The following is a 15,653-nucleotide window of genomic DNA, read 5'->3' as shown; positions in this document are numbered from 1 at the left end:
AAAGTACTTTTTTTTCACAAATAAATTATTTTAGCCTCAATTTTTTCATTTTCACATGGGAAACAGGATAAAATGGATCCTAAAATGTGTTGGGCAATTTCTACCGAGTACATCAATACCTCATATGTGGTCACAAACCACTGTTTGTGCACACGGCAAGGCTCGGAAGGGAAGGAGCGCCATTTGACTTTTGAATGAAAAATTAGCTCCAATCGTTAGTGGACACCATGTCGCGTTTGGAGAGCCCCTGTGTGCCTAAACATTGGAGCTCCCTTACATGTGACCCCATTTTCGAAACTAGACCCCCCCAAGGAACTTATCTAGATGCATAGTGAACACTTTGAACCCCCAGGTGCTTCACAAATTGATCCGAAAAAATGAAAAAGTACTATTTTTCACAAAAAAATTCATTTAGCCTCAATTTGTTCATTTCCACATGGGAAACAGGATAAATGGATCCTAAAATGTATTGGGCAATGTCTCCTGAGTACACTGATACCTCACATGTGGAGGTAAACCACTGTTTGGGCACGTGGCAGGGCTCGGAATGGAAGGAGTGCCATTTGACTTTTTGAATGAAAAATTAGCTCATATCGTTAGTGGACACCATGTCGCGTTTGGAGAGCCCCTGTGTGCCTAAACATTGAAACTCCACCACAAGTGACCCCATTTTGGAAACTAGACCTCCCATGGAACTAATCTAGATGTGCGGTGACCACTTTAAACCCCCAAGTGCTTCATAGAAGTTTATAACGCAGAGCCGTGAAAATAAAAAATCATTTTTCTTTCCTCAAAAAAGATGTTTTAGCAAGCAATGTTTTATTTTCACAAGGGTAACAAAAGAAATTAGACCCCAATAGTTGTTACCCAGTTTGTCCTGAGTACACTGATACCTCATATGTGGGGGTAAACCACTGTTTGGGCACACGTCGGGGCTCGGAAGGGAAGTAGTGACTTTTGAAATGCAGACTGTGATGGAATGGTCTGCGGGCGTCACGTTGCATTTGCAGAGCCCCTGATGTGCCTAAACAGTAGAAACCCCCCACAAGTGACCTCATTTTGGAAACTAGACCCCCCCAAGGAACTTTTCTAGATATGTGGTGAGCACTTTCAACCCCCAAGTGCTTCACAGAAGTTTATAACGCAGAGCTGTGAAAATAAAAAATAATTTTTCTTTCCTCAAAAATTATGTTTTACCAAGCAATTTTTTATTTTCGCAAGGGTAACAGGAGAAATTGGACCCCAATAGTTGTTGCCCAGTTTGTCCTGAGTACACTGGTACCCCATATGTGGGGGTAAACCACTGTTTGGGGACACGTCGGGGCACGGAAGGGAGGGAGCACCGTTTGACTTTTTGAACGCAAGATTGGCTGCAATCAATGGTGGCGCCATGTTGCGTTTGGAGACCCCTGATGTGCCTAAACAGTGGAAACCCCTCAATTCTAACTTCAACACTAACCCCAACACACTCCTAACCACAACCCTAACCCAACACACCCGTAACCATATCCATAACCCTAAAGGTACCGTCACACTAGACGATTTTACGACAAGAACGACAACGATCTGTGACGTAACAGCGTCCTCGTTAGCGATATCGTTGTGTTTGACACGCAGCAGCGATCTGGATCCCGCTGTGATGTCGCTAGTCGGCGCTGAAAGTTCAGAACTTTATTTTGTCGTTCGATTGGCGTGTATCGTTGTGTTTGACACCAAAAGCAACGACGCCAGCAACGATCATAGGGGCCGTCGCAGCGTCTTGCTCTAGCCAGGTAGGCGTTGTACATTAAAAAGGAGACGCCTTTACAATACATTGCAGTGACGCCCGTAATAGATTTAAATTTTAAACGTTTTCTTGGAAAATATAAATTTACCACGATCACATAAACTTCCCATACTATGATAGCCTAGGTCCAATACATATCGCCTGATTAATACAATAAAATATGCAATTACAAAGGATAGGGGACCGCCAAGTGATAAAGTATTACCTAAAATAAAAAAAAGGATACGCTATTACAAAAGGTGACTCCCTCTGTCCTGATAAAGCCTGGGAGGTGGTGTGTACATTCCATAAAGGAGGTCTTTACAATACATAACAATTACAAAAGGAGACGCCTTTACATTACATTATAACATTAAAAAAGTGACCTCAGGACATGACTTTACAAAGGAGATGCCATTGTGTCGCAATAGTCTGTGATGTGGTGTCTACATTATAAATAAAGGGGGTCTTTATAATACATTACAATGACAAAGGGGAGGACATAATGACATTAAAAAAGGTGACGCCATAACATGACTTTACAAAAGGAGATGCCATCTGTCGCCACAGCCTACATGGGGATTACAACAGCCATTACAAAAAAAGGCTTTTACTTTATTTAATAAAAAAAAAATGGTGACGCCATAACGTTATACAATGGAGTGGGTGTGATGTCTCCCTGTGAACTGTGATAGGCCACAGCGGGATCATCTATAGGTAGGTTCTATAGCAAGGTTCCGATATAAAAAGCTTGAGTCAACTGTTCAATCACTTGTGCGTATTTCAACTACGAGCATCTTGCAATAGGTTGGAAATCCACAACTCTGCATCGTGTTCATTCTCCATCTCGTAAGCGTACTGGTTGGAAATCAAGATCTTTGCAGCGTCTTTGTTTTATAACCTCTCGTGAGCGTCTTGTTTTGAAATCTGGAATTCTGCTCCGTATTGATTTAACATCTCGTGAGCGTCGTGGTTGTAAATCGAGACCTTTACATCGTTCTCTAGCTTCTTGTGAGCGACCTGGTTGGAGATTTTGAACTCATCAGCGTTCTTATTAAATCTTTCATGGTAATTTTTTTTTTTTTTTAATCTGCCATTTTCAAGCCCCAAAATTGGTATTAATAATATAAAAAAAGCATACGAACCATTCCATCCCTAAAATGGTGGCTACCAAAAGGAAAGAGCGCACGGCCCATCCCATACAAGAGAAGGCTGCTCACATTAGGAAAGGCACAGGGGCCACAACTTTCTTGCTTGATGTTGCTTCATTTTTTTATTTTTTTTTTTAGATGTCTGCCAATGAACAAGACTGTGTTCGGGCACTCATAGAGATGTACCGCTCCCTGCCCTGCTTGTGGAAGATAAAGTCGGCGGATTACAGCAACCGCTACAAAAAGAAAGATGCGTATGAGAACCTGGTGGCCATCTACAAGGAGCATCATCCCACTGAGACGGTGGATGAACACATTGTGCGTAAAAAAATCCAGGCTCTCCGCACAGTCTACAAAAAAGAGTTGAACAAGGTGGAAAAGTCGCTGAAGTCTGGGGCCGGAACTGACGACGTCTATGTGCCCAAGTTGTGGTACTATGACCTGCTGGCGTTCACTCGGGACCAGGAAATTCCTCGTCCGTGCCAGACTGTCACAAGCATATGTGCACCATCGCCTGAAGAGAACCTGCCCGAGTCTCCGGACGAGCATGTAAGTACCCCCTAGCTTCCCTTCTAGTAGCATGCCGTGTGTCTTGTAGGTTTATGAGACTGCATGGTTTCCAATAATAATGATTCACATTTTTCATGTTTAATCCCCCTGTTAATAACAGTTGTCACTTCCTGTTCTGAGAAGTATGTCCAAACAGTACTCCCCCCTCCTTTAAATGCATTTTTAATAATTTCCAAAGTCTATAACATAAAGATAAATACATTAACATATTGTGTCTTCCGCACATTTGTACGTACAGTATTGCTGCCCAATGTAGTTCAGCCCAGCTCTGAAAGCTCTGTAACCCCTGTGGTTTGCTACCTAGTTCCTCATAGCTTCCCATGAACAGGAATAGAGGTGTTGGAGAGGTGGGGCTCTAGGCTGAGTTGTTTGTATGTTATTGACTTTTAATTTTTTTTTCTTTTTGCTTGAATCGCAGGTGCCTCTTCAACAGCGGGAAAGACCAGAAGGGAACGATGTCCAGTCCCATCAGTCCTCCAGAAGCCCGTGTCTCGAGGATCAGACACGTCCACAGCGGCCATCTCGCAAAAGAAAGTCGACAGCGGGGACACCTGTGGATCTCCTGGCAATGGCTAACAACATCTTGTCCAAGCATGCGGCAACCCAGCTCTCCGCATTCCCAACCTTGGTTGAGGAACGGTTAAAAAAATTGGACGTTACCCAACGATCTCACGCGGAGCGATTGATGTTTGACGTTCTGAACGCGGCAGCCGCTGGAAAACTGAGCGACACATCTATGTTGAACATCACCGAGCGTCAGCCCAGTAGCCAGTTTTATTTGGGACCACCACAGGAGCCCATGCACAGCACTCCTGTCCGCAGACCAGGCCCACATCATTCTCAGTTCTGGACACCACCTGCACCTCCTTCTTTTGCAGACTTTTCACAAGGACCTCCTACGTCCACGGACCGGTACAGCGAGATGGGCACCTACTATCAAAATTTGTAGGGATCTTGTCTTGAAAACACTAGAGACTTCAGTTTTATAACGTCCATAATCCACTCTGCCTACTGCCCTGCAGTCATTGGCCTGACGCCCGGTAATTAATCCTTGTGCCTATGCATCATCAATAGTTTAAAAAAAACTTAATTTAAGATAAAAATTAAAAAAAAGGCTATCACACCTGCTATACTCACCCTCCGTCGCCTTTGCCACTCCCAGGACCACTCCATTGAAAGCGGCAGCTTACGGTCCCTGGGAAAGGTGGCGTAGGGTGAGTATAGCACTGCTTCAACGGGACTTCGGAAGGTGAGTATACAAATATATTTATATGTTAATAAACTCGGCCAATTTATCCCTCCCCTACTCCGTAATCCCCTATGGATCATCAACAGTGAAAATGTCATGTGAAAACAAATAAAATATATATATTTTTCAAATTTGTCTCCATACTACGTGGCTCTCTGGATGGGCAAAATACTATGTGGGTGGGCAATATGCAAAGTGGACATGCATACTGTACAATACCAAATGCATTATAATCGGGATAGATTATATATATATATATATATATATATATATATATATATATATATAGAACAGCACAATGCTCACCAATAGCGGGTGCCTAGCCCCCTGGATAGAATGGTCCAAGCATTTATCCAACATATATACAAAATAGGAAAAAGAAGGCAGCACTCATAAAGTTTCATGTGAAAAAAATATGGAGATTTAATCGACCCACATCACTGCGCGACGTTTCGGCTCCCTGAGCCTTTTTCGAGCCTTGAAAAAGGTTCAGTGAGCTGAAACGTCGCGCAGTGATGTGGGTCGATTAAATCTCCATATTTTTTTCACATGAAACTTTATGAGTGCTGCCTTCTTTTTCCTATTTTGTATATATGTATGTATATATATATATATATATATATATACATACACACACACACACACATCATGAAAGCGCTAGGGCAGAAGAGGTTGTTGATTCCCATGGTTCATATGTTTGATACAGAAGTAGAGTATTTTCATAGTTCAATATTTTAATTGGAATGGAATAAAAAGAACAAGACAATGTACATAAATCAATATATCGTTATGTTGACATTGTTACTTGACAAAGAAATTGGTTGGGTTCTAAAAAGAATGGTACACGAGAGCGGATGAACAAAAACAAATGTAATCCATAATAAATGGTAAAAGATATGCCTACAGTTGCGCTACAATTGTTGGTGCTGCCATGAGACAGCCCCTGGACCATTGAAAAAGTCACAGTATTTTTCCCTGCAATTTGTCGCGTCATCATTGTTCCTTCCGGATCCCAGACTTTCCAGGCCAGAAACCCTGTGCTCATCTAGACGCCATTCTCCCTGGGTTATATCCCCGTTTGCAGGGTCAACAGAGTCTACATACTGTGGAGGGCTGTATGCAGTGGCATCACGGCGGCGCAAAAAGTTGTGGAGGACGCAACAAGCAAGAACCACAGAGTCTATAGACGATAGTTTCATGTTCATTGCAGTGTGGAAAACACGAAATCGGTTTGCCATGATTCCAAACGCATTCTCCACAACGCGTCTAGCTCTCGAAAGCCGGTAATTAAATATGCGCCGCTCAGGTGTCAGAGTTTTCTGGGAGAATGGCTTCAAAAGGTTGGGATGCAGTGGGAACGCCTCATCTCCGACAAACACAAAGTTCATGTTTTCAGTAGTGTCACTGTTGGGAGGCAAGGCCAGTTTGTTTTCTTTCAAGCGGTCCCCAAAATCGGTTAGCTCCAAAACTCCGCCATCAGATAATCTCCCGTTAATCCCTACAGACACACTTACAAATTCGTAGTTCGCATTAACGAGGGCCATCAGAATTACGCTGAAATAACCCTTATAGTTATAATAAAAGGAGCCGGAGTGTGGTGGTTGGGTGATGCGGACATGTTTCCCATCCAAGGCACCCCCGCAATTAGGGAACTGCCATTGCTCATGAAATCCCCTTGAAATCTCTTTCCAATCATCCGGGGTCTCCGGGAAAGGCATGTAATTTTGGTGTAAAGCAGAGATAATTGCTTTACATGTCTCCGGAATTATGACGCTGAGTAGGGTTCGGGAAATCGCAGCGCAGTAATGCAAGTCTTGCATAGACCTTCCAGTCGCCAGGAACCGGAGCGTAACAGCCAGTCTCTCATCCACAGGGACAGCAGCTCGCATCCTTGTATTTTGCCGCCTAATATAAGGTTCCACAGCTTCAAGTAGGAAATTAAATGAATCCTCGGACATTCTCAGGTAGTTCTTGAAATCATGCGGGTTGTTCTCCTTCAGTTCCCTGATTAGGCCCATGTGGGACAATTGATTCCTCTTCTGCAGCCACTGTCTGGTCCACATGCGGCGCTGTCGCTTTGCACGATTGTTTCGCGCTTCAGCCTCCAGCTGGTTCTGAGCTTCTAACAGCAATGCAGCCGCTACAATCGCAGGTACATCCGAAAGAGACATGGCAACCTGAAAAAGCACAATAAAAAATAATTATTACATATGATTTGCTAAAGTGACACAAGACAACCAATACTGTTAAATAGTGTTCACACATCTTTTTTTTTTTTTTTTTGGTTAGAAGGCAAAGTTCACATTAGCGTTTTGTTCGGTGCAGCCACGGCAATGCATGTGCCACTATATTTTACCTAGGGGCCTGAAATAACATGTGTTGCCCTATCGTTTTGTGAATCATGCGTCAGGACACAGAGGACGATGCATGATGTTTTTTTTTCTGACCCTAAAACCATGGAAAAGTTAATGCATGGGTCACAAAAAGCGGCGTTGGGCATGTGCTCACATATCTGTTCAGCGTTGCATCTCAGACGCTGCCCTGTTCTACAGAAATGTGAACATAGGATTTAATGGAAATTTATATTTACATGTGTAATAAGCAGCGTTTAACACTACAGCCGCACCTCATTAACATCCCAAAATTACGATACAAGCTACTACAAAACTGAAAGCAAGACAATAAACGCTGTGACTTGGTAACAGGAACGCCAAAAAAAAAAAGGATGTCTGGAGCCGGCGTCACAAACGCGACGCTGTGCATAATCAGAGACGCTATAGCGATGCCGATCGCGCCGCAGCTAGGACCTCCTCTGGGCGTGGTTAGGCGGTGCCGTACAGCGTCTATCTTTAGAAAATGGCGGCGAGACAGCGCTGTGCTCCTCTGGGGCAGGCCGAGGTGCGTTTTTTTGTGGACAAGATGGATGCCCTCGACTATGAGGGACGGAGGAGCCGGCCTGCCCACCCAAATTTGCACAAGAATGCAGTGCTGGGCCGCATTGCAGAAATGATGGAGAGGAGGTTTAGCATCCGGCGCAGTGCGCTGCAACTGCGCAAGAAGTGGGCCGACCTGCGCTATAAGCAGCCACTCCATCTGGCACACTTGCGAGCGGAGGCAAAGCAAGGCAAGTATCAGAATGGTGGAATTGGAAGACGCACGGTACCGAGCGGGGGGAAATGGGAGACTCGTGCCCGTGGTTGCCAACTTGTCCGGGACTTACGAGGACAAAAATTTAATATTTTCTTTTCAAATTTCTATAATGTCCAAGCGCAAAAATGCGTTGTCGCGTAAAAATTGGTCAGGTCATGAATTCCATAATCTCCACCCCCCATATTTAATTTATACGGATGTCCGCAATTGTAATCCCGATTGTCCTGAAATCATTACGTGGAGGTTGGCAACCCTGCTCGCACTGCCAGTAGGGGGAAACAGGAGACGTGCACTGCCGTGAGGTGCTTCCTATGTTCTATATATGTAATTACATTTAGCTTGTCAAAATTGATTTTTACTCCTTCCCGCAAATGGCCTCTTTTTTTTTTTTTTTTTCTACAGCTCTGTACTTTTGTTGTCTAAACATGGCGATTTCTTTTTTTTAATTTTTTTGTGTAGAGAGACGCCGCCGGCACCAGAGGGCACTGGCCTCCACCACAGCGGCCAGCAGCAGGCCACAGCCTGGACCGTCACGTAAGTTATCCATCATTCATTTCAATTTTATAACTGCATATGGGACTTTACAGGGGAGCAGAAATATAGAATACATTACAGATGCTGCCGAATTTCGATAGGCTCCTAACTTTTGCTGTCAATGTTGTCTAGTTTTATTGTGATGTCTACAGCTCTGTACTTTTGTTGTCTAAACATGGCGATTTCTTTTTTTTATATTTTTGTGTAGAAAGACGCCGCCGGCACCAGAGGGCACTGACCTCCACCACAGCGGCCAGCAGCAGCCCACAAGCTGGACCGTCACGTAAGTTATCCATCATTCATTTCAGGCTCCTAACTTTTGCTGTCAATATTGTCTAGTTTTATTGTGATGTCTACAGCTCTGTACTTTTGTTGTCTAAACATGGTGTTTCTTTTGTTTTTGTGTAGAGAGACGCCGCCGGCTACAGAGGATACTATCCTCCCCCACATCTTCCAGCAGCAGCAGCAGCAGCCCACAAGCTGGACCGTCACGTAAGTTATCCATCATTCATTTCAAAATTATAACGGCATATGGGACATAAGAGGTGAGCTGAAATATTGTATACATTACAGATGCAGTAACCCCACCACAGGCCACTACTCCGCCCTTCCGCTACCCATCTTCCTCCCCCGGCTCGGCATCATTCTCCCCAGAGGCGAGCATTCGTAAGTGACGATAAACTGCGAGCGGTTCCCCACAGCGAGTTCAATTGTTAAACAGATATGATTTTGATTCCTTTTAGCTCCGGGAACTCTGGCCCGAGACAGGGGATGGGTGGTCAGCAGCTCCAGTGATGGACAACAGGCGTCCCTTCTCCGTAAGTATACAGACAGTGGGAGGGGTTATCGGTGGGATGTCACATTTGACAGCGACTAATAAAATGCAACCAAAAAAAAAAAAAGACCTCTGGGACAGGACAAAAAAAAATGACTTTTATTCTATCTTCTATCTACAGAACCGGACACTGTGAGAGAGCTGCTGGCCAAACAAGAGGGACTGGAGCGGACAGTAGCGCTCTTGGAGCGCACAGTAGTGCTGCTGCAGCATCAAGTGCAGCAACATGGACGCACGCTGCGACACCTTTTGGCGCGCGGGCGTTAAAAATGTTTTTTTTTCTGTTTTTCTTGACAGATGTTAGTGTTTTGTTGAAAAAAAAAAAAAATCAGTTCAGTTTCTAAAAAAAAAAAAATTTCGTTCCTTTAAGTTGTGTGCTGTTTTATTTACTAGCGGAGCACGCCAGGGCCAGCCAAGGCAGACACAAGAGAATTAGTTAACCTTTCCATATAGTGTGTGCAAAATTGGCAGACAGCTAGTTTACCTTTCCATATGGTGTGTGCAAAATTGGCAGACAGCGCAACTGAGTTTGCAAACCGCATAGTAATGCCTCCATCTTGTGCGTCTGCTTGCCAGATGCACAAGATGGCTGCCGGAGGTGTTTTATCCATCATTACACCATATACATAGATAAACATTATTGAATAGCCATAACTATACACAAAAGAAACAAACAACTGAAAGACATTTCATACCGTTGATGAGCAAGAAAAGAAACGATGAAGACGCCTGCAGTAGAATACGTTCTAGACAGAACGTCCACGGGAGAAGAGGATCGTAGCTGGCGAAGGATCGTTCCGAACAGGACGCTGGAAAGGCAGAAGACCGTGAAGACACAGCGCTCCAACAATATGAATCAATCGCTGTAGAGTTGCGGTTTATATTCCGGGACGCCGTAACGTCACATCCTGGGTGTCTCCCTGTGCATAAAACACACCTATCTGGCTACGTCTGCATCGTTAGATCGTTACACTCTTGCTGTGTGACACTGAGCAAACGACTAGCGAGGACGATCTGTGAGTCGCTGTTACGTCACTGTATCGCTCCAGCATCGTTCGTAGGTTGGTGTGTTTGGCATCTCTGCAGCGACCTAAACAGCGACGTTCCAGCGATCTTATTTTGGTCGGATCGTTGTCGTTCTCGTTGTAAAATCGTCTAGTGTGACGGTACCTTAACAACAAGCCTAATCTTAACCCTATTTCCAACCCTAGCCCTAATTCCAACCCTAACTCTAATTCCAACCCTAACCCTAAGTCTATGTGCCCACGTTGCGGATTCGTGTGAGATTTTTCCGCACGATTTTTGAAAAATCCGCAGGTAAAAGGCACTGCGTTTTACCTGCGGATTTACAGCAGATTTCCAGTGTTTTTTGTGCACATTTCACCTGCGGATTCCTATTGAAGAACAGGTGTAAAACGCTGCGGAATCCGCACAAAATTTACATGCTGCGGAAAATACAATGCAGCGTTTCCGCACGGTATTTTCCGCACCATGGGCACAGCGGATTTGGTTTTCCGTAGGTTTACATGGTACTGTAAACCTGATGGAAAACTGCTACGAATTCGCAGCGGCCAATCCGCTGCGGATCCCCGGCCAATCTGCTGCGGATCCGCGGCCAATCCGCTGCGGATCCGCAGCCAAATCCGCACCGTGTGCAAATACCCTAACCCTAGCCCTAACCCTAGCCCTAACCCTAGTGGAAAAAGAAAAAAAAATATTTTCTTTATTTTATTATTGGCCCTATCTATGGGGGTGATAAAGGGGGGGGTCATTTACTATTTCTTTTATTTTGATCACTGTGATAGGTTATAGGAAAGCCTACAGCCTGCACTGACGTCGCAGCTACAGCCACAAAATTTTGCACAGTCACACGTCTGGACCCCGAGAGCATCATAGGCTATGTTGTGAGGCGAAATTTTAACCCCGCGCATTCCAATTCACCAAACAATTTTGCCCCTATCTACATAATGGGGAAAAAAGTGAAAGGAAAAGTGTTGGAGGCGTCGCAGCTACAGCAACAAAATTTTGCACAGTCACACGTCTGGACCCCGAGAGCATCATAGGCTATGTTGTGAGGCGAAATTTTAACCCCGTGCTTTCCAATTCACCAAACAATTTTGCCCCTATCTACATAATGGGGAAAAAGTGAAAGGAAAAGTGTTGGAGGCGTCGCAGCTACAGCCACAAAATTTTGCACAGTCACACGTCTGGACCCCGAGAGCGTCATAGGCTATGTTGTGAGGTGAAATTTTAACCCCGCGCTTTCCAATTCACCAAACAATTTTGCTCCTGTCTACACAATGCGAAAAATTGAAAGGAAAAGTGTAGGAGGCAAATTGACAGCGGCCAGATGTGAACAAGGGGGACTTAAAGAATGAGAGCGATGGCGCCAAAGAGTATATACCGTACAGTTGCTAAGGTGGGGCCCCGACATGGGATACTCACCACACACGGGGATATAAACACACACACAAAATGCGCCACACACTACCACGTGCTTGAACACATATTACCCTCAGCACACATTTCACCACAAATACACCAACCTCGCCACATAAAAGTCGAAACACAAAAGTCGCCACTCAAAACTCGCCACGCGCAGAACTCGCCACATGCAAAAACTAGGCTCTTGCAAAACTCGCCACAAGTGCAAAACTCACCTCATGGAAAACTCGCCTCACGCAAAACTTGCACACGCGGAAAAATTGCCACATGCACAAAAGTTGCAACACATGCAAAAGTTGCCTCACACAAAACTTTCACATACTCAAAAGGCACCACACATAAAACTCGCCACGCGCAAAACTCGCCATGCGCAAAACTTGCTGCACACAACTTGCTACACTAACCTGTCACATGCAACTCGACACACAAAAAGTTGCTACACGCATGTTGCCACACAAAACTCATCTCACAAAAGTCGCTACATGCATGTCGTCACACGCAACTCAACACACACAACTTGACAAACTAAACTCGCCCTAAAACACACACAAGTCTGGTATTTTCCTTCAAAAATAAAAATCTGATTAATAAGCAGACAAACTACAACAAATGTGCCATATAGGAAATACGGCAGCTGTCAGTCACATGACCTGTTTATTATGTGTATGTGTGAGCTAATATATACTGCCAGGGGCAGGGCTTCCTGTTGGCTGGGGATTTATCAGGCTGCCAATTTAGCTTACAAATACTGAGGTAAAAATAGTGAGCAAATAACTTGTGAACGAGGTCTAATACAGGAGGAGATGACACACAGGTATATACTATATACAGGGGAGATGACACACAGATATATACTATATACAGGAGAGATTACACACAGGTATATACTATATAGAGGAGGAGATGACATACAGGTACATATATATACAGGAGGAGATGACATACAGGTATATACTATATACAGGAGGAGATGACACACAGGTATATACTATATACAGGAGCAGATGACCTACAGGTATATACTATATACAGGAGGAGATGACATACAGGTATATGCTATATATAGAAGATGACATGCATGTATATACTCTATACAGGAGGAGATGACACAGATATATACTATATACAGGGGAGATGACACACAGGTATATACTATATACAGGAGGAGATGACATACAGGTATATACTATATATAGAAGGAGATGACATTCAGGTATATACTATATATAGGGGAGATGAGACACAGCAGGTATATACTATATACAGGGGAGATGACATACAGGTATATACTATATACAGGAGATGACATACAGATGTATACTATATATAAGGGAGATGACAAACATGTATATACTGAGGTGATGAGGTGAAAATGAGAGGTGTGAGGTGAAAATGAAAAAGTGTGAGTGCAAAATGAGAGGAGTGAGGAAAAATAGTGGAGTGATCAGAAAATGACAGATGTCAGGTTGAAATGACAAGTATTAGGGGGGGAATGAGAGGAGTGAGGGAGAAAATGAGAGGTGGGAGGGGGAAAATGAAAGATGTGATTGGGAAAATGAGAGGCGTGATGGGAAAATAAGACAAGTGAGGTGCTATAACTAACCACAGATATTTACTATGCCCAGGCAACGCCGGGCTCTTCAGCTAGTAAGTAAATATATGAACCATTATTAGAACACAGTTCTCTCAATGTTTGCAGTTTTCCGCCCACATTCTATAGACGTACTGATAGGGAATATAGGTTGTGAGCCCCGATAGGAACAGTAATGATGATGTTGCTATATAAGTAAAATAAATAAATAAATGCAATGGTGGCCCATAGGAATATTATACTTGCAGTGTAATGATTACAAACTGCCACAAGATGTCAGCAGTCCCCAGTCATTTCGATAACACCTACTTCAGCAATCGAATAACACGGAAAGAACAGAACATGCTTCGGTCATATTCTCTGTTTTGTTTATTTTTTTTTCCTGATATTTAGGGATATTGGTGGACACATAATGGAAATAAGTATGTTTTTCCCCTTTTTTTTTTTATACCCACACGGGGATAATAAAATACATATACAGTTTTTTTTTCCCCATTCTGTAACAAATATTTTTAAACTGTACAGACCAAAAGTTTGGGCACACCTTCTCATTTAAAGATTTTTCTGTATTTTCATGACTATGAAAACTGTACATTCACACTGAAGGCATCAAAACTATGAATTAACACATGTGGAATTATATACTTAACAAAAAAAGTGTGAAACTGAAAATATGTTCTTCAAAGTAGCCACCTTTTGCTTTGATGACTGCTTTGCACACTCTTGGCATTCTCTTGATGAGCTTCAAGAAGTAGTCACCGAAATGGTTTTCACTTCACAGGTGTGCCCTGTCAGGTTTAATAAGTGGGATTCCTTGCCTTTTAAATGGGGTTTGGGCCATCAGTTGTGTTGTGCAGAAGTCTGGTGGATACACAGCTGATAGTCCTACTGAACAGACTGTTAGCTGCTCTTTTCTTGCCATAATACACATTCTAAGTAAAGAAAAACAAGTGGCCATCATTACTTTAAGAAATGGAGGTCAGTCAGTCTGAAAAATTGGGCAAACTTTGAAAGTGTCCCAGAGTGCAATGGCAAAAACTATCAAGCGCTACAAAGAAACTTGCTCACATGAGGACCGCCCCAGGAAAGGAAGACCAAGAGTCACCTCTGCTTCTGAGGATAAGTTTATCCGAGTTACCAGCCTCAGAAATCGCAGGTTAACAGCAGCTCAGATTAGAGACCAAGTCAATGCCACACAACTTCTAGCAGCAGACTCATCTCTACAACAACTGTTAAGACGAGACTTTGTGCAGCAGGCCTTCATGGTAAAATAGCTGCTAGGAAACCACTGCTAAGGACAGGTAACAAGCAGAAGAGACTTGTTTTGGCTAAAGAACACAAGGAATGGACATTAGACCAGTGGAAATCTGTGCATTGATCTGATGAGTCCAAATGTGAGATCTTTGGTACCAACCACCGTGTCTTTGTGCGACGCAGAAAAGGTGAACGGATGGACTCTACATGCCTGGTTCCCACCGTGAAGCATGGAGGAGGAGGTGTGATGTGTGGGGGTGCTTTGCTGGTGACACTGTTGGGGATTTATTAAAAATTGAAGGCATGCTAAACCAGCATGGCTATCACATCATCTTGCAGCGGCATGCTATTCCATCCGGTTTGCGTTTAGTTGGACCATCATTTATTTTTCAACAGGACAATGACCCCAAACACACCTCCAGGCTGTGTAAGGGCTATTTGACCAAGAAGGAGAGTGATTGGGTGCTACGCCAGATGACCTGGCCTCCACAGTCACCAGACCTGAACCCAATCGAGATGATTTGGGGTGAGCTGGACCGCAGAGTGAAGGCAAAAGGGCCAACAAGTGCTAAGCATCTCTGGGAACTTCTTCAAGATTGTTGGAAGACCATTCCCGGAGACTACCTCTTGAAGCTCATCAAGAGAATGCCAAGAGTGTGCAAAGAAGTCATCAAAGCAAAAGGTGGCTACTTTGAAGAACCTATAATATAAGACACTAGATGGTGGCCCAATTCTAACGCATCGGGTATTCTAGAATATGTATGTATGTACGTCGCGCTTAGTACAGCCATGTAGTATATAGCACAGCCACGTAGTATATAACACAGTCACGTAGTATATAACACAGCCACGTAGTATATAGCACAGCCACGTAGTATATAGCAGCCACATAGTATATAGCAGCCATATAGTATATAGCACAGCCCATGTAACACAGTCAGCCACTTAGTAAAAAGCACAGCCATGTAGTATATAGCAGCCACGTAGTATATAGCACAGCCCCCATAATATGTAGCACAGCCCACGCAGTATGTAACACAGGCCACGTAGTAAATAACACAGCCCATGCAGTATATAACACTGCCCACGCAGTATATAACACAGCCCAC

The 15,653-nt window shown here is 43.8% G+C and overlaps 2 protein-coding genes and 1 long non-coding RNA gene across 3 annotated transcripts; 2 read left to right on the top strand and 1 right to left on the bottom strand.

The window, feature by feature from the left end:
- Nucleotides 1–2,848: 2,848 nt before the first annotated feature.
- LOC138638578 (uncharacterized) lies at nucleotides 2,849–4,866 on the top strand. Its single transcript, XM_069727977.1, has 2 exons — nucleotides 2,849–3,465; nucleotides 3,905–4,866. Exons 1-2 carry the CDS (start codon nucleotides 3,055–3,057, stop codon nucleotides 4,433–4,435), a joined length of 942 nt encoding a protein of 313 aa, XP_069584078.1. The 5' UTR covers nucleotides 2,849–3,054; the 3' UTR covers nucleotides 4,436–4,866.
- Nucleotides 4,867–5,451: 585 nt separating this feature from the next.
- LOC138638576 (uncharacterized) lies at nucleotides 5,452–10,350 on the bottom strand. The gene is made up of 2 exons (XM_069727975.1): nucleotides 9,950–10,350; nucleotides 5,452–6,912 (listed from the first exon to the last, which is right to left on the bottom strand). Exon 2 carries the CDS (start codon nucleotides 6,904–6,906, stop codon nucleotides 5,647–5,649), a length of 1,260 nt encoding a protein of 419 aa, XP_069584076.1. The 5' UTR covers nucleotides 6,907–6,912; nucleotides 9,950–10,350; the 3' UTR covers nucleotides 5,452–5,646.
- LOC138638577 (uncharacterized) lies at nucleotides 8,823–9,545 on the top strand. Its single transcript, XR_011312520.1, has 3 exons — nucleotides 8,823–8,911; nucleotides 8,993–9,085; nucleotides 9,163–9,545. It is a non-coding gene; the product is annotated as an uncharacterized lncRNA (long non-coding RNA).
- Nucleotides 10,351–15,653: the final 5,303 nt, after the last annotated feature.

The sequence above is a fragment of the Ranitomeya imitator genome, chromosome 5, assembly GCF_032444005.1.
Source record: "Ranitomeya imitator isolate aRanImi1 chromosome 5, aRanImi1.pri, whole genome shotgun sequence".
Taxonomy (NCBI): domain Eukaryota; kingdom Metazoa; phylum Chordata; class Amphibia; order Anura; family Dendrobatidae; genus Ranitomeya; species Ranitomeya imitator.
Note: the sequence above shows the minus strand (reverse complement) of the source record. Positions and strands in the feature narration are given on the sequence as shown.

Coding starts and splice junctions, on each gene's coding strand:
- LOC138638578 (XM_069727977.1), top strand. CDS start 3,055: ATGTCTGCCAATGAACAAGACTGTGTTCGGGCACTCATAGAGATGTAC. Junction 3,466..3,904: donor CCGAGTCTCCGGACGAGCAT/GTAAGTACCCCC, acceptor CTTGAATCGCAG/GTGCCTCTTCAACAGCGGGA.
- LOC138638576 (XM_069727975.1), bottom strand. CDS start 6,906: ATGTCTCTTTCGGATGTACCTGCGATTGTAGCGGCTGCATTGCTGTTA.